Genomic DNA, 19,575 nt, shown 5'->3' on the forward strand with positions numbered 1-19,575 from the left:
AGTTACATCGTTCTCCTGTTGAGTGACAATTTGCTCTCTGGTTCTCTCCAGATTTCATATTTAAATGAGAAATATTTCACTGTGCGTTTGCCCTTATGTTCCTACCCAAATAGCTTGAGACTCACTTTCGAGATTATAGATCGCAAATGGCTGTTGTTACCTTTAACTTAAAATCAATGGATCATAGTTACTGAATATAATTGCATAATAATCTTTTCATGATGAAATCAATTACTGCTTTGTTCGTCCCTTTCTTTTCTGTTATATGCAGGCCTGATAAAAAACCCGATTTAAATCGGTTTCCCGTTTGTTTTTTTTTTCTCCCGATTTTATCCTGATTTTCCCTCTATTTTTCCCTATTATTTCCCAATTTTTCTTACTCAAAAGGGGGGGGGGGAATGTTGTTAGAAGCCATTTTCTACACGAATCCTCTTCTTTTTTTTTTACTCAAGGGGGGCGTGGTTGAGGGGAAGAAAAAAAAACCTTTTTCTTTTTAGTGCTCGCTCTCACCCCTGTATATGCAATGATAGAAATTATTTTTGAATTACTTTTCTTTTCTATGTGCATCAGCAAAACTCAGGCAAACCTTCCAGTCAACCTAAGCTGAGAACGAGGATAACAGGGTCACGACCCATGACCCCAGTGACCTCAGCTATCAAGACAGCCATGGTGAATGTCATAGAGAAGAGAAGTGCAGGTAATTTGATAGGAATTGACAGACCATGCTCTTCACTTAATGACTACAACTGGAATTTTGGAATAAAATATAAAATTGAATGTAACATGGTAATTCAGATACAAATGTGAATTAATTCCTGTGAGGAACCCATTTATCTCACCTTGGTCCAGTTTGGCAAATGTAAATTAATGTCTTACCAAAGACGTCAGGGCTGTTGCAGGGATTTGAACCCTGTAACTGGTCAATAAGGGTGACTTATCTCATAGACCACAGCACCTTCACTCAATGGCGATTTCATATCAAACTGTTTCTTTTTCCTCTAACAGCAGTGACCATGGTTAAGAGTGCATCAATCTGTTCTATGGACAAGGTCTATGAGATGCTCAATACATGCTTAGAACATATGCCAAAAGGTAATGTAGTTTGACAATTTTATTCCTTTTTCAATAAATAAATGTCTCTGTCTCTCTATTCAACAGATAACAAATTTTGAATTTTTTCTATAAATTCTGTATTAAACCGAATGCATTTGAGATAAATTGGAACTACACATTTCAAAAAGCACTAAATGTCATAACGTATTTGTGGCAGTTTTCTGTGGAAATTGCAACATGTGTATCTGAAAGATTCGTTGGTACAGTCAAACCTGCTTTAGTGACCACATGTTTGCAAAGACCACCTGTCTACAAGGACCACATTTTTTGTTTCCCTTGAAAATGGTTTCTCATTGAAACATGTGCTAAAGGAACCTGTCTACAAAGACTACTTTTTGTGTTTCCCTTGGGCGGTCGCTGTAGACAGGTTTGACTGTAGTTACAAAGTTCAGGGCCATTTCAGACATGGTGAAGTTATTCTGCTTTGAAAAGGAGTTTCGTGACAAATTTATAAAGACATGACAGATGCACTTCAAATATTTGCATCTTATTACATACAGATCAATAAGTCGTATAGTGATCGTTGCCCTGGCCTGCTATTGTCTTTACCCCAAAATATTGCTTCTCGTTATTCAATTACACACTAAGTTTTGTCACATCTCTTTTTTTCCCCAGGAGATTAAAAAAAAAAGTAGCTATCGATAATAGTCAGAAGGTGGCCAAATATTATGTGTTGCAATTGCCAATTAGGGTACTCATTTGTACCGGTAATTTAAAAAAATGTGCTTTCCACATGTATCATTTTTGTCTCGCCTGCCTTGTCTCGCCTGCGTAGCAAAAAGCGAGACATAGGCGCCGCTTTTCCGGTGACGGCGACGGCGGCGACGGTGTCAACATCAAAAACTTTGAATTTTGATATAATTTTTAAAGTATAAGTTCTAAGTCAATGAAACTTGGACTATAGGATAATCAAGTATCCCCAATCATGTGAGTAGAATTTCAGATCACAAAGTCAAGGTCAAAGGTCATTTCAGGTCAACAGACTTGGACTATGTTGTAGAATCATCATCGAAAACTTAACCTAAGGTTAAGTTTTTGAATTTTTGATATAATTTTGAAAATATAAGTTCTTTGTCAATGAAACTTGGACTATAGGATTATCAAGTCTCTCCAATCATGTGAGTAGAATTTCAGGTCACTAAGTTAAGGTCAAAGGTCATTTTAAGGTAAAAAAAACTTAGACTTTGTTGTGGCATCAACATCAAGATTTCAAAATGTTTCTTCTTCGTTATTTTTCAACCGATTTTGATTCTGATTGTTTCATATGATAGGGCTAGGAAGGGGACTTAAAACTTTTACACAGAATCGTGAAATTCATTATCTATGCTAATTTATGCAAATTTATTCGAAATCACAAAAATGCTTCTTCTCCTTCATTTCTCGACCAATTTTTATTTGGTTTGCTTTATCTGGTAGAGCTAACTTTGGTACACTAAAGTTCTACACAGAATTTTGTTCTCCATTAATTGTTGTAGCGAGATGTGGATGAGCGCTACGTCATTGACGTTCTGGTTTATCATATTGAATTGCGTTATGCAGGCGAGACCGCCGAGAGCGTTTCCCTCGTTTTTTAATTGAGTATTTCATGCTGCATGAAGTCAACTGAAATTAAAGAAGTTTGAAAGGCTTTCCCCTTAGGCTTTATTAAACCTTTATTCATATTGTTCCCTTTTTGTCCTTCATTGTCTAGAAGACCACAGAACCACACCCAAATACAAGCCCAACCCGAGCGAGGTCGTCTGGGTCATCAAATGGGTCGACTACTCCAACAAGTATGGCTTCGGATACCAGCTCTCAAACAAGGTCGTTGGGGTCATGTTCAACGACAAATCAAGAATTAGCTTTACACCTGATAGAAGGTAATAAAATGAAAATATAGCTAATAAAAAATGATTTGTCCTGTCATCAAGTAACGATAATAATAATAAAAACGTTGCTTATAAAGCGCTTACCACCGAAGTCTCTAAGCGCTATAACAAACAAAAGAGTGCAAATAAACCTACAAATTACAATACATATGAAATACACATCAATGTGAACAGAGTAAGTTAAAGACACTCAGCAGTCGGCTCTCATGGGGAATTCGACACTGTTCGGGTGTTTACCCAATGAGGTGTTGTCAATCACAAGGGTTAGCCTTGAGTTTTGTGACCATTAGACCTTATGTAATGCTTGCTTTTCCCTCACCGAGTCGCTCTCGAGTATTCTCCGAGAGATTAGGGGTGAATTCTTGACTATCCAACGGGTTCGCTGTGTGCAGATTTGTACTCCCATTAGTGGTATTTCCACCAAGTCTGGTGTCAGCGAATTATGACCTTCTGCACATAGAAACTGACGCATGACTCCCTTTAATCATCAAAAGCAATTCTTGTACAGTATATTTGTAATTTGATTCATTTATAATGAAGCGTTTTAAGTGATGATGTAGACTTTAATAATATGGGGTTACTTGCACTGACAATAATTTTTAGACTTTAATTTTTCAGCAATTTCATGCCTTTTAAAAAAATTTAGTGAGCCTAAAATGTACAACAATTCATTTTAATTATGTGATAAAAATTGGGTGAAAAAAGGATTTTTTAAAATGAGGTTCTACTTTGAGCCTTGAATCAGCGTAAGTAACAATATATATTCTCTCCCTCTGCCCTCTCCAGTTCAGTGCAATATTTATCAACGGACAGCAAGGTACACTCGTTCCCTCTCAGCTCCGTCCCCAGTAGACTCTCCAAGAAGGTGACTCTCCTGGATTACTTTGCTACATACATGGACGAACACCTCATCAAGGTGAGTTGGGTTGGCCTTCTGCCTCTAAACCATCGGCTGCCAGCAAGAAAGCCGTTAATGCCACTGACGGGTAGACCAGGGCCCCATTTCACAAAACTTGTCATCAGTGACAAGTGACAGTTTTTGTTATAAGCTACTGAAATCCTTCCTTCTGATTGGTTATCAGCAGATTTGTCACTGATTTTTGTCATTTGTCATTAAAAAAATCTTTGTGAAACGGGGCCCCAGGGCCCTGTCTTATAAAGAGTTGCAATTGATCCAAATCAATCGTAGGTCCTCCAATCAATCGCAAGTTTGCAGACCCCTATCTCTTATGTACACGGTTGCGATTGATATCAACTTGTTATAAGACGGGGCCCGGTTGGTACAAATGACCTCACATATATGCACACATCTTTTACACATGAAGAGGTCTCACTTTGTGCATGTTAGAATAATCACTGCCACAGTCAGGGAGGTTCTTTATGAATACCTTTTGTTTGTTCTCTTGAGAAGAATACTTCCGCCTGTGTATCATAGAGTGTACCGTCAGTGCATAACTGAACAATGAGTATGTATTCAAATTGACTTGATATTGATAATAATAATAATAAAACGGTGCTTATAATGCTTATAAAGCGATTTCCACAGAAGTCTCTAAGCGCTAGATGGGTTTTTACAATTTTGTACCAACGACTTTGTGTGCCCATGCGCAGATTGAATACAAAGATCTACAAACTGGCTTACACGTTGCTCATATGGTTTTCTTGCGAACAACTGATGTAATGATCTGGAATAATTATCAAATGCTAATTTGGGCTTCTGGATGCTCTTCATCTTCTGTGGCTTGCTTTATCTCCTTTTCAGGCTAGAATTCTATAACTTAATGAATCGAACGGTTCATTATTTAAAAGCAACTACCGTTTAGGATGAAATAAGAGCATTACTGCTTTGTACTCATTATCATATCACATGATCTCATTCCATTGCTCCGTATTGAAATACAAAATATCCCAAATTACTCCTAAAAAGAACAAGCTACGCTACATGCAATGTTTGTGGAGCTACTACAAGCACCTTTCTGACCCGTAGATTTGGTGCATGTACTACACAGTGCGTCCCAGAAAAAAACGAAACCGAGAATTATTGATGTTTTATCATAACTTAATCACAATTATAAATGATAAATGACACATATTTGTGAAAGACTTCATGCGTGGCTGATTGTCAACGAAACGGAGTTAAGTCTGTTGTCGATTCTGCTAGTTGCTACGGCAGGCAGCCGGTGAAAACGAATTTGTTTGATAAAATTATGGAAATGCAAGCACTACTTTAAACAAACAAAACTTTGTCATTCCTTGCTGATGTTTCCTGATTGAGGTGTCATATGAAAGGCAGAAACTCAATTTTCTAGAAATGTGATTTTCTCCTTGAAATTCAGATACTGTCCGCCAAATGACTTTTTGGTTTCTTCTCTTCAAATTCATTTTAATCACTCATGCGTAAAATATGCACTATATGAGTTGCATCAAAGGAAAGACGAGGATCTAAGCTTTCCAAATATGTGTCAATTATCAATTATAATTGTGATTAAGTTATGATAAAACATTGATAATTCTCAGTTTCGTATTTTCTGGGATGCACTGTTTATTGTCATTACATGAAAAAGTAGTGACCTATCTTCTTCATAAGATGAAACAAGAATATTCATATTGTCTACTTTATCCATGCTTGGTGCTTGTTCTCATCATCATCATCATCATTCTGATCACATGATCTCCTTTCTTCATCCCATCATGCATCATTCACCTTTGACCCCTTGACCCCAGGGTCCTGCGGCTGACCTAGGGTACAGCGGCACTTCACCCATCACTAACACTCCGCAGGTAGCTCTCTCTAACCCATGCTGTTCCAGTGTTTTATGAATTAGAATAGTGGTTGTTGTGGAAAGAATTAGAATCTGTGTGCCTTTCTCTACCTCCCTGAAGCACCTGGGGGGTGTTTCACAAAGATTCTAAGTCAAACTTAACTGTAAGTTGGACTTAAATATTATGGAGAGCCATTTGTACCATTAATAAAATATATTCAAAAGCAAAAATCCAAGTACTTTAGACATTTCATAAATTCCACATCAAGAACATGAAATTTCCCATGATAATAGAAAATATGAATAATTTGAATCAATATTTGATGCCTTTAAAATATTTTCCAGGATGCTAATGGCCTTAGAGATAAGTTCAACTTAGGATCTTTGTGAAACACCCCCCTGGATATACAATGAAACCTGTTTATAATGACCACTCAAGGGAGACAAGAAAAGTGGCTTTATACATGTAGGCAGGTGGTCTTCATGTACAGATTCCTTTAGCACATGTTTCAATGAGAAACAATTCTTAAAGGGAAACAACAAATGTAGTCTTTGTAAACAGGTGGTCTTTCTATACAGGTGGTCACTAAATCAGGTTTGACTGTACAATGATTATTGCGGTGATTCCTTGCAATGTGCTCCGTATGACTTGCATGTGTGTCTCTTTTTCTTGTACATATTGCATCCAAAAAGTGACAATATAACCATTATTAATTTAAAGTTGGTGCTTTCTGCTATCACTACCATTAGTCATAACATTGATAGATTTATTAAATATATTTGTGGCTTCCACCCAGTAAATAAGATCGATTGATCGATCTGTATCAATAAGGTCCATTGATCGACCTGTATTGAAAAACACAAGTCAGAAAAAAATCTTGGAACCAGCGGGATTTGAACCTGCCATCTCCTGCTTGCCGGGCAGCAACTCTACCACCAGGCCATCACTGGTCCATGGCACAGTCACGATGAACTAGAAACAAATACCTAAGCTCTCCTGATTAATTCTGACTCATTAATATTCATTAGTCCGCCATAGGACAGTAACTTTTATAAATGTAATGCTTCCTGGGAGAAATTTCAATTATTAAATATATTTGTGGCTTCCACCCAGTAAATAAGATCGATTGATCGATCTGTATCAATAAGGTCGATTGATCGACCTGTATTGAAAAACACAAGTCGGAAAAAATCTTGGAACCAGCGGGATTTGAACCTGCCATCTACTGCTTGCCGGGCAGCGACTCTACCAGATTGATAGATTTGTTAGTCATGGATAAAATATATGGATAATTGTCATATGTCACATTGCATAGAATTGCCAATTTTCTGATTTCATTTTATCTGAGGGTTTTTGATGTTCTGGTCTTTCTTTTGTTATTGCTGATTGTTTGGGTCATGTTTTACTCCTGTGTTTCCTGGTATTTGTACTATCTCATTATTGCTTTCTGTTTTCAATAGTTGTTGCTTGTCCCCATAGCCTGTATTGTACTAATTCAGTTAAACCTGATACGAGGACTAAAAAAAACAAGAAGGCCTTTAGACTAGATGAGCCTAGGTCTATTTTCCTTTGGTAAACTTGAAATTCTGACCAAGCTTGAATTCACTGTCGGGTTTACATTTGAGTAGAATATGGACCAAAGAATATTTGCAGTTTTTTCCTGCTCAAAAATTTACCTTAGACAGGTAGTTATATGATATTGCTGTGTTTCCCCTTGTTGTTGTGTCTTGAATTGGTTATTTGGTGTTTTTTGCAGCATTCATGATCATGTGACTGACATGTAGGTGTTTTATTCAACTATTTGTATGAATCTGAGTTTCGTTTTCTTCTTTCATTCTTTCCCTCTTTTCTTATGTTTTAAACCTCAAACAGGTAATTCCTACTACTTTGCAGTTAAGTTTTAGTTGTTTCTTGCTTGTCTCAATAAGTTTTGCTGTTAACATTATATTGATGTAACTCTATTTCTATTTGTGTTATAAGTCTGTTATTTGTTAAGGACTGGGGCATCTGTTCTGGGGAGTGTTTCACAAAGACTAAGATCGACTTTAAATTGGACTTAACTATGACGGGCCATTCTTGCCACTGGTTGCTCTCGCCATTAGTCTCTTAATTATGATATTTGGATAATGTCTTTCCATTCAATAATGAACTATCAAGAAAATGTAAATTCTGTAGATTTGTGACAATGGTTTGTACGTCCCTTGAGAGAACCAATGCCAGTAAATGGTGAGAGCAAACCGTGGCATGAAAGCCTGCCATAGTTAAGTCCACTTAAAGTCGATCCTAGTCTTTGTGAGACACCCCCTGATCCTACAATTAAGGCTACATGGATAAAATTAATAGTGATGATATTTCTCTTTGTCATGACAGGGCATCGACTCGGACAAGAAGGACGGGATCAGATCGCCCTCGCCCAAGAGGAAAGGAGTGGATAAACCCGGCCCCGTCAACTCCGCCCAGCCTTATCTAGAGAAGTGGAACAGAACGGGGAAAGCCATCACGATGTATCTCAGTAACGGTACATTGCAGGTATGAAATAACTACCAGTATTCACTTTCTGTCACAGTACCTTTGAGCTAGGTGGGGGTCTTGGGGGGGGGGATTTTATGGAGAAATGGAGCAGAACAGGGAAAGTTATCTTTATCTACCTCAGTAACAGAACATTACAGGTATAAATAAAGTAACTATTCATTTCATTATGGTGCTTACAAGGCACCTTAGGCAATAACACTAAGATTGTAATGCATTATTTTGTGCAACGGGAGGGGGGGGGGGGGGTTGGGTATCCAGCTAATTTGATCTTGCCTACCTAGAGAACTGGCATAGGAAAGGGAATATTGCTATCTTTAAGTACCTTAGTAATGGTACATTTAATAGCAAGAAGTAAGAATTGATTTTCATAGCTGTGTTGAGCTTTAGTCTCTGTGAACAGAATGTTGTCGCTCAGGATGATTCGTCTCTGAAACATGTTGAAGAGCTACCATGAATATATGTACAGAGTAGTTTTAATGTGTAAATGTTTGGAGTCTGCTTAAGATTTTTCAACATGTGTGATTTCTGTTAGTGTTAATTACCATCAAAAAGTGGACTTGCATTTCTTGAAATGAGAAGGAAAAAAAAAAAAACCCTTGATTCTCATGATATTGTCCATGTTTAAAGATTTAAGCTTCAACTCTTTACGGTTTCTCTTTACATTGCAGGTCAACTTCTTTGAAGATCACACCAAGGTCATTCTCAGCCACAACAACAACGACCATCTAGTGACCTACATCAACGAATCCCGAACCCCGACCACGTATCGCGTGCTTCACATCACCCATCACGGCTGCACGAAGGCGCTTCACACCCGACTCTCCTACGCAAGACACGTTCTCTACAGCATGATGGGTAAAGGCGAGGAAGACAACGAAAAACTATGACCCCGATGGATTGGGGTCGGGGGTCAGAGGTCATGAACCTTGTGTAAGATAGTGATGTCTCTTTGGAGGAGATGATGACCACCATGGTGTTCATAGAACATTGAAGCTTAAACATGCTTTTCTGGCGACCAATCGGAATATTCCTTTCATGCACTCAATCTTGAAAGCTGATGGGCTGAAGACGTTTCCCCCATCAAAGGCCTATCCACTTTTGCATACACTTTTGATTTGTGTGCGTATGCATGTATGCGTGTCGATCCCGGGAGCTTACCAATCAAATGCTAAAGGGTTTCTAACCCCACTGTATGTCAAACTGTACATGTATCTATGCTCTGCTAGTGTGTGGTGTACAGTGATGACAAAGTACGGTGAGATTTGCTCAAGATGAAACGGACACCTGACATTCCCTCTGGCGACAACTGCTCCAAGATTATCTCGTCAAACGTTTCGAGCTAGGATTGGGTTGCAATTAGGTTTTAGGTTTAGGGGTCAGTTTAGAATCGGGTATAGTGTTGGAACCAGGGTTTAAGTTTAATAGGAGATTGGTTAGTGTAGGAAATTATCAAGGAGCAATTATCGAAGGAGCACGTGTAGCACAACATATGAATTATATTGTGCGTAAGTTTGCAAACTCATGATACATCAAAACAGAGGTTCTTAATGTGCAATCTTCCTTTTAAGACTTCTGAATAGTAATAATGCTATGTCTTTTAACGTTGGTTTTAATGAATAACATACATTCTGAAACTTTCATCATTAAGTTTATGTGTTTCGGTGTGAGCTTTGAACAGCATTTTGTTATGATAATTTCCATTTAAAGAAGAAATCCATCCTTCCTCAAAGTACCATCATTGAACAAATACAGACTTTTTTAAAAAATGGATCAGTGAACATTTGATAGAAATTTGTCAAATATTAGCAGAGTTATGAAGTTTTAATGATTTGGAAATTAGAAGAACAAGCAAACTTGACAACCTTATCATATGCAAATTACTCACCACTCACAAAAAAGATTTCATGAATTTCCATTTCCTCCCCTAAAATATTTCCTCATACTTGTATATATAATTGAAGCCATGGTCTTACATGTCCTCCCTTATTAAAGGAATAAGAAACTTGAGAATATTTGGTATTTTAGATGCTTTTTCCTAAAACAGATCTGTGGAGAGTTGCTTGCATTGGAAGTCGTAGAGTTGTCATTTTGTGCAGTGTTTTTCAAAACTTCATAACTCTAAAACTGTTATTACTTTTTGTCAGATATCTCTGAAATGTTCACTGACACATTTTTCTCTGATTATTCTGTTGATGTTCTGATGATTCTGATGATTTACAAATGGTATTTTGATGTTAACGATGGATTTTCCCTTTAAGATTTAAATTCAATATTATGGTGCTACATATTTCATCCATCAGCAAGTGATCATGAAAACGTGATTGATGAATAGCTAATAGTAATTGGGTGCTAAGACTTGCCTGTTCAACATTCAAACTTGCTCAAAGTTGCAATGGCTGTATAAATGAATGAATAAAATGAGGGTAAAACTGACAGGGTGTTTGGGTAGTATTTACATGTATTTGTAGATCAAACCGCTTACAGATTTCTCAACCTGCATTATCCCACTTTAAAATGAGATTTGAAAAGGCTAATCTGATCAGCATTTCTTCTCTAAATAAGCATTAACAAAACTTTTATTCATTGCTTCATTTTTATGCCTCCGCTACAAAGTAGCCGGATGCGTTATGTTAGAAATAAATTGTGTTTCTGTGATGAATGAAATGAAGAAAAAAAACAATGCTAAAAAGTGTTGTTTTTTAATTTCAAAATAACTAATATATTTGTATTACAGTTATGTTGAACTCTTTTGTATGTTTCCAAATTGAGTAATTTGATGACAGTTTTCCTATAAAAACAGGTGAACCTGATTAGATAATAGACATGTATTTTTTTCCAATTTTTAATTTGTTGTTTGTGTTTTGAAAACACCTGAACATCACAGGGTCACTCACTCACTTATGAGTTTTACCAGTGTTTATGCAGCATTTTCCCTTGCATTGTTTTCTTGCCCCTATGAATGCAACTCTAAAGAACAAGAAATATTTGTGTACTTACATATTTATTTGTATCAAAGTTTTGTTCAATATTGCTTGTCTTCCCATTTTGTTAAAGTCATTTTTATCATTTTTTTTTACTCAAATAGCAATGTGGTTTTTATAAAAGTAGTGAATGATGGTGTATTCTTTTATTCTGTTAAATGTAGGAATTCAATGACAAATGCATTCTTTTTGCAAGCACAAAAGATGTCTGGATTTCGTATAAGAGTTCTGTGTTATTGATGTTATTATTGTGCAATTTTTTAAAAGTCTTCTCTCCTTGACCAAATGCTGCTATTTCTTTCTCTCATAACATTCAGAAAATTAATATTGTTATGTGTTATGAAGTGATAGCATTACCAAATTAACATCATCATTTATATACCTATGTTCCAATATGTATTCATTTCTCAGTATTTTTTTTAAAATATGTTTTTTGTTCCATTGTGGGATATTTCGTGGAAATTCTATATCAGTATTTCTTTCATCTGCAAACAAGATTGAACTAGGGCATTCATTAACAAGAAATAAGGTTGTGATGCAAATCATTGTTTTTTAAAGCCCATCTGCACTAGTTTGGCCAGGGGGGATTATACCATCCAGCTTGGTCACTGAAAGGTGGTTACCTCATCAACTCAGCTCTCAATTAACCTAAGAAAAAGAGGATCATGGGGGACCAACAGGTACCGCTTAGGCATTGTTTTCTATATAGAGGGCGCAAGTAGCTACAAGTAGTACAGTAGGGCTTTAAGGCCATGGCATTCTGTCATGAGAGCACTATATCACAAAATCCCTTCTAGTGCCATCTCAGGTCAGCTTGAGCTGTATGGTCCAGTACGTAACTCGCTGCTTCCGTAGCTGCGGTGTTGGTTCATGCATCGAGTCCTCTGTCTTCGAAGTGGCAATTAGGAATTGGGTAACGCACTGTTGGTAAGTTGACCATAAGATGGTGCTGTGTAATAAACAGGATGCTACAGCAGAAAGTTCATCAGTTCAGTATCGCTTTAAAACTGAGAGGCTGCATTTTTTGTCTTCAGAAATACACATTTCACATACTTTTGTCAGTAAAAAAAAACAAACAGGGGCTAGCTTCTTGAAAGTGTCATCATTCCACATGTAGTCTCACCGACAATAATTTATGTAAAATTGTTAAATTACAGATGATATCGTGTTCTGGTAATAACGAAAAATATTCTAACCCAATCCATTCAAACTTGTAATCTAATTGAATGTCTATATCTATTACTTATGAATGTTAAATTGTTAAGTGTAACTTTGTAAATAGAAAAATGAGACGTGAAGCCTGTATATTTGTAAATAAGACAGAAATTTTATATGAAGACTGAATGGAGATATCTATGTTTTAATGATATTCCTTCATTTCGTGATCTAATCATTTGCTTTCTGTAGATTGTTCAGTTAATGGATTCATGTGCAATTTAGGAAGACATGGGTTAAGTTTGGTGATTAGAGCAAATCATTAGTTGGATGATAATGAAATTATGCCTGTAGGGTGTACAATTTTTAATTGAAGATGTTGTCATTGATTCTTTAAAAGAAAGATAATGGGAAATATTCTTGTTACATTCTTGGTTTCTTTTAAGGTAGATAATTTGCAATCATTTATTGTAGTGATAGATTTAGTGTTTAAAACACTCCTCGATACCTTCATTTTATTCCTCTAGTCGTCGGTGGAAATAAAGAAAGAATAGCACTTAGCCAAGCTTGCACAGAACTTGAAATACTTGCTTGTGGCAAGCTATTTATAAAACCACTTTCCTACTGTACAAACGACACGCTCACAAAGATTTTCATAACAATGTAATCTGGGAAATGTGAAAACGCTATTGTTTTGCCGTTAGAAATCATGTTTAGATCATGTCATATGTCATCATAATGGTCGAAAAAATTGAAATCATTTCCGGGTTGACTTATCAAGTCTCCGCATTGAAGAGAGAATGATTGAGAAAGAATAACTGATGTCTATTCATTTTTTTGCCATGCCAATATTATTTTATGCAAATATACCCTTTGTCAATATTTGCCAAAAATAGTCACATATATCTGTTTGCCCTTATGTCTCTCTTTATCTTTCTATCTCTCTCCTCTTCCTCTCCCTCTCTCTCTCTCTTCACTCTCTTTCTCTTCACTCTCTTTTTCTCTCTTTCTCTTTCTTTCTCACTATATCTTTCTCATTATATATCTGATATTTCATTATTTTTTTTATATGGTTATGTCAACTCTCAGACAGAAAAGCCTACATTTTCTTTCCAGTATTTTCATCTTTTTTTCCTGACATTATTTAATGAGAAATATTTATTATTGTCATGAAATATGTAATTTCATTGAGATACCCACAAGAGGCTTTTTTATGTTGTATTTTAGTTTCCTGTTTTATGTTCCATTTTCCTTCCACCATGAGATTAGTTGGGGAAATGATCACAGAATATGACTGATGAATGTAAATACAATGATGTCACTGTTGAATGGTTTAAACATTTAACGAGTGATGTAAAGGTCATGGGTTGGATCTTAAATCATGTCCTTATACCCGAGGCATTTTTTCTGTATTGCTTCTCTCTATCCAGGTGTTATGATGCAAGTGTCATTGTGGTATGTTCAGCCATGTGCACGCCAAAAAAGGAGCCTGGTCTGAATGCACCCGAGAGAGTGTGAGATTGTGTGCAAGCAAGCCTGCATCCAATTTCCAGGGGGGAGGGGGGCGTTTCACAAAACTTGTCATCAGTGACAAATGACAGTTTTTGTTATAAGCGACTAAAATCCTTGCTTCTGATTGGTTATAAACAGATTTGTCACTGATTTTTGTCATTGGTCATTGAAGAAAGGCTTTGTGAAACAGGTCCCAGAGTAATAATAATACACCTTTGAAGTGCTGAGCGACATTCTGAAAGCATTAGGGGTTTCATGAACCCATATTATTATTATTATTATCATTATTATTAGCCTGTTATTACTTTAAACAGAGAACAACATAGGGGGCCTACTTACAATTATGCAAACGGTTGAAAATGACCTCTTCATCTCAGGGCCATGTGTTTTGTGTAATTTTCTTGTTGATGTTGCCTCAAACTGTGTTCACGTATGCCATGGTAATCGCCTAGAAAAAACCTGTTGCAGCAACAACACCAGCAACAAAAGTGACGGCCACGTTCAAACAACAAGTGGAAGCAAAATATAGACACTGCATGCAACAGAAGGTTAAGTCCCTATCCGTATTCTTTGCTCTGTCTGTCAAACAGGTATATTGACGTGTGCTATGCAATGTCAATTTTTTTTCTGCTGCCGTTATCATTATTATTAGTAGATTTAAAAAAAAAAATATTTATTTTTTTTTTTTATTTTTTTATTTTTTATTTATTTATTTTTTTTTTATTTATTTATTTATTTTTATTTTTTTAATTTTTTTTTGGTGGGAGGGCGATAGATAACCACCTAATGTCTGAGTGAGGCTTTATTATGTTGTATACCTTGTATGTCAAAATGCATAGTATTAAAATCACTATAGCTGCATTTATACTGCAAGTAAAATTCATTGATTTTTCTCCAATTCCAGTGTTTTGTCTTAAGTTGTTACAGGCATACACAACCAAAAGCTAAAATTTAAGAATCCACCTTTGATGCGTTAAAAAAAAAAAGTTGTCAGAAACTTAACTGCTTTTTGCCGTGTAAATGCCCACTCTCGAAACATGGATGAGTGATTCCAGTTTTTTGTTCACACTGATCTACTCGCTTCCATGCAATTGCAATTGCACTAGTCATCAAAACATATGGCAGCCCCCAAATCAATGATTTTTTTTCTTCAAAATGGTGTGTTGGTTGTGTAAATGGGCCTTATGTTGCATATACAAGATGGTGTGTACGTCTATACACAACTGTTATGTGCATGGAATATGGACATGCATGGCTGAACGTGTGTTGTAAAACATTTTCACTGTAAATGTTCAGAATAAAAATATTCTGTATGCAAAGAAATCAATTATAGAGTTTCATCATTTTTCTATTAATTTTTGATTATTATTCACAACATGCCCAAACTTGGACCAAGATATAGGTTTACAAGTTGCAATCGATCATGTTTTTGCAAATTGTATATTTGAACATGATCTACAAAGTCATCCTGAGAGTTATAATGAGAGATTGTTATAAATGTGATAAATATAATAAATCATGATAATGGTGACTGTATACTGATGTTAACGCTGTACTATAATTTCAAAAATGTAATTTCAAAAATGTTATTTCAATGTAACTTGTGAAGAATGCATGATGATTAAAATACATCAAATGCTGAATAGATTATATTTGTTGCAAGTCTTGTTTGTGGGTGTGCACAGAGAGACAAAGATATTGTATTTTCGCTGGGGGGGGGGGGGTGGTCTGATCAAGGGCGACTAGCAATAGGCACTCAAAGGGATAGTCAAGTTTTGGTATAGAAAGTACAGTTTTGGTCAAACTGAATTTTAGTAACCAAAACCTGCACCATTACATTACAAACCAACAGAATTAACTGCACCATGCTCAAAAGGTATGCACAAATTATGAACGACTTTAATAGTTAGAAGACCGTTAACAATTGAAAAGAGCCTTTAAACCCCATGAGGGCATTCTCTAAAAAGTCATTGGTTCCAACCATCTTTAATGATAAAATTGTGCACGCATGTTATGTTTTGTTAAAATAATCAACGTTGTTCAGATGATAGAAATTCGTGCTAAGGTATTAACTTCAATGCTAGGTGTAAATTAAAGATAATCTGAAAGTTTGAGTGAAAACAGACCATTATTAATGATAAAAATTGGGAAAAACTGATCTGATCGACATCGTCATAAAGCAATAAATTGGCTGGCTCTGTATATACCATTCCAGATATTTAAGTGTTGAAAGATTTGTTAAAGCCTGGCAGTGGCGGATCCAGGGGGGGGGGGCCCGGCCCCCCCCCCTTGAGAAAAAAATCATGTAAAATCACGTGATTTTTACCTTTTTTGGGGGTTGGGCCCCCCCCCCCCCCTGGCGCTCAAGGGGGGGGGGGGGGGGCAAATTGAATTTTTTTTTGAGGATCAAAAAAAAAAAATGTGCTCACTACCACCCCCCCCCCCCCCCCCCCCCCCCCCCCCCCCCTCTCCACTGAGCGAATTTTGGCCGGCGCGTTTTTCAAATTTTCGGGAGCAAAAAAAAAAAAAAAAAAATTGTGCTCTGTCGGAGCGATTTTCAAATTTTCTCAAATTTTCGGGAGCAAAAAAAAAAAAGTTGGGCCCCCTCCCCTAAGAAATCCTGGATCCGCGCCTGAAGCCTGTCCTAATATCTTATTTTCATGGAAAAAGGATTGGTGAAAATTTAAAAATGGTTGGGAGAATTTACTGTTGGAAGGTGTCGCACAGTGACGCCTTTAAAGAAACTATAAATATCTTTGTGGTTTGAGAATTTTTCAGGATGTTTTTGCATTTTAGAGAGTTAGTACATGCAGTTGTAGGCAGGGGCGGCGCCAGGTTATTTTGTTAGGGGGGCGGTCGAATGAGCATGCCACGCATTGGGGGTATCTAAAGGGGCATGTGCCCCCTCCGAAGTTGAAGATCTTTTTTTAAATTGATGAAATGGCTCTCTTAGGTGCATACTTTGTGCCTTAAGTTCCGCTAACAGGAACGCAGGGGGTATCTGGGGGGGGGGGGAGGCGGTGTGCCCCCCTCTGAACTTGAAGTTTTTTTTTAAATTGATGCATAAATAGCTCGATTTGATGGATACTTTTTGCCAAATTAAAAAGAAAACAGTCTTCAGTTCAACTAACAGGAACAAGAACGCAGGGGGGGGGGATGTCTGAGGGGGATGTGCCCCCCTCTGAAGTTGAAGATTTTTTTTTAGTTGATGCATAAATGGCTCGATTTGGTGCATACTTTTTGCTAACTTAAAAAGAAAAGTCTTAAGTTCAGGGGGGAGGGTTGTCACCATATTTTTCAGAAGAGTTGTTATAGATGAATTAGTAATTGTTTCCATTGAACAATCAGCCATAAGGTTTAGTAGATACAAGCTAGGATTAATTTGATTTCTTTCAGTTGGTGAAAGTTTTTTCATTGTAAACCAATGTTTGAACTTCCGGTAATGTGAATGTAATAATGACGCGTCTAAATCTGATCACCTGATTTCGCTTTCTTTTTCTCTTTTTTTTCTTTATTTTCTCTATCTTTATTTTTTCCCCTATCCCCGCCCTCCCTTACGTCATAATTTAGATTTTATAGTTCTCTTTCTCCTGGCCTTCCTCCTTCTCGTCCCCTTCCTTTTTTTCCTTCTCCTTCTTTTCCTTTCTTCTCCTTTTCATTTCCTTTTCCTTCTCCTTTTCCTCTTTCTCCTTCCCTTACTCTTCCCTTTTTTCAAAATCATAGTGGGGGGGGGGGGGAGGCAGTCGCCCCTGCCCCCCCCCCCTGTGGCGCCGCCCTTGAAATATATATGAAACATTTCATACAAAAATTACCCAGTTTTTTCATCACCTTCAACAATTTTACAGAGTCACGTTTACCGCCAAATAACAAAAATAACGTGGTTTTCGTCCGGACTTTAAAAAAAGAGAGGAGGAGGCAGGGCATTACTATTTACTTTTTTGCAATTTTTTGCAATTTTTTCCAGGATGACTCCTATAATATATGCTGATTAAAAACTGGCCAAGCCTACGGTATGTGAATATACTGATGCAATGTATGAAAAAACAAGAAAAAGGATTAATTTGTATCACTTTAGAAGCTATTTACAAAAAATGTAGATCTATATCACAGGATTTTTTTTTTTTTTTTTTGGGGGGGGGGCGGCCCCCAACTCAGTGTTATTTAGGGTACGCATATGCTTGTTCCCCCTTTTGAAAGCACCCCCTATCTGAGGACTGCCAACATTTTCGAACCCCCCTTTCGCGGGCTTTTCCTACCTTGGAACCCCCCCCCCCCCCTAAATCCGGAAAAATGCTCAATGTACCCCCTATACTCGGAATAATTTCTCAGGAGTCCAAAGAGATGAGAGAAAAAGGAAAAAACACCCCCTTTTTAAGAAATCTCCGGGTGAAAAGTCAAATAAGTAAACCCCTTTTTTTGTCGCACGAAAATTTAGTACCCCTTTACCGGACATTTTGCATGCGGACATGCGGTCATTCCGTTCTCGGACGAAAGTAGAAATGTGTAAGCGTATTTTTGTTTCAAAATTATCGAATATTTGCGGGGCGGAGCCATGCAAGCCCACAAATATTAGAATAGTCAGCCGTCTCTGAACCGATTTTGTCATTCATGAATATGATTGTATGATCTTCCAAATTTGACACTCAGTTTTTCATTATCTCACCCAAAAAAAATAAAATTGTAGCGCCTTCGATCTATAGGCTACCAAAACTCAACTAGGTCTAGATTATCAAATTGTATACCTTGTATGTCAATACACATAGTATTAAAATCACTATAGCTGCATTTATACTGCAAGTAAAATTCATTGATTTTTCTCCAATTCCAGTGTTTCGTCTGAAGTTGTTACAGGCATACACAACCAAAAGCTAAAATTTAAGAATCAATTTGATGCGTTAAAAAAAAAAGTTGTCAGAAACTTAACCCTAATAAGGCCGGGGGGGGGGGGGCCATAATGCCCCCCCCCCCTCCACAATTTTTCTGATTGCTCGGGAACGCATATGGATTGCGCGCCGCCGCTCGCTGACTTTTTTCTTTCGAGTCTTGCGCAACTTTTGAAATAATTTTTTTGAAAATCGGACCTACGGTTACAAGGTCACGTGACCTTTTGTCCTTGCATGTCAGCCTGAAAATCGCTCATTTTCGTGATTTGTGTACAAAACGTATGGCAAAGTCATTTTTCCTAAAAACAGATCAAACATGGGTTATTGGGTCTTGATTAAAGTTTAGGTGGTTGTTTTGGGAGTCAAAATAGTTGAATTGTAGTAAAAGATGAAATAAAACAACAAAAACAATGAAATACATAAGTTAAAAAAACAATGAAATACATAAGAAATTATCAAAACAAGGGATAACATAAGAAATAAGCTGGCTCTTCCAAATTTTTTGTCGTATTATTATTCAGAATGGTCTAATGAATATATCTAGTGAAAAAAAATGCTTAAATATGAATAATATATGATTTATGGGTAAAAATGTGATTTTTATGACTTTATTTGCATAAATTACCATAAATATGCAAATGAGTGAATTTTTCAAAAAATTGAAATTATCATATTATTTTTTACACCTCACTTGACATGCGTGCAAATTTTCGCGGCGATCGGCCGCTTCGCGGCCGAGATCTTAAGGGGGGCCCATAATGGCCCCCC

General features: G+C 36.8%; 1 protein-coding gene across 2 annotated transcripts in view; it reads left to right on the top strand.

The window, feature by feature from the left end:
- LOC584420 (serine/threonine-protein kinase PLK1) overlaps positions 1 to 13,305 on the top strand; it is a 54,594-nt gene extending 41,289 nt beyond the window's left edge. The window contains exons 8-13 of one of the 2 annotated variants that reach the window (XM_030995556.1): positions 571 to 697; positions 1,006 to 1,092; positions 2,804 to 2,972; positions 3,768 to 3,897; positions 8,115 to 8,273; positions 8,945 to 13,305. In XM_030995556.1, the coding sequence (XP_030851416.1) occupies positions 571 to 697; positions 1,006 to 1,092; positions 2,804 to 2,972; positions 3,768 to 3,897; positions 8,115 to 8,273; positions 8,945 to 9,163 (891 nt within the window). In that variant the 3' untranslated portion in view covers positions 9,164 to 13,305. The remainder of the gene's footprint in view (positions 1 to 570; positions 698 to 1,005; positions 1,093 to 2,803; positions 2,973 to 3,767; positions 3,898 to 8,114; positions 8,274 to 8,944) is intronic. The other variant, XM_030995557.1, reaches the window with a different exon arrangement.
- The last annotated feature ends 6,270 nt before the right edge of the window (positions 13,306 to 19,575 follow it).

The sequence above is a fragment of the Strongylocentrotus purpuratus genome, unplaced genomic scaffold (genome assembly GCF_000002235.5).
Source record: "Strongylocentrotus purpuratus isolate Spur 01 unplaced genomic scaffold, Spur_5.0 spur5_scaffold_3, whole genome shotgun sequence".
NCBI classification, from domain to species: Eukaryota; Metazoa; Echinodermata; class Echinoidea; order Camarodonta; family Strongylocentrotidae; genus Strongylocentrotus; species Strongylocentrotus purpuratus.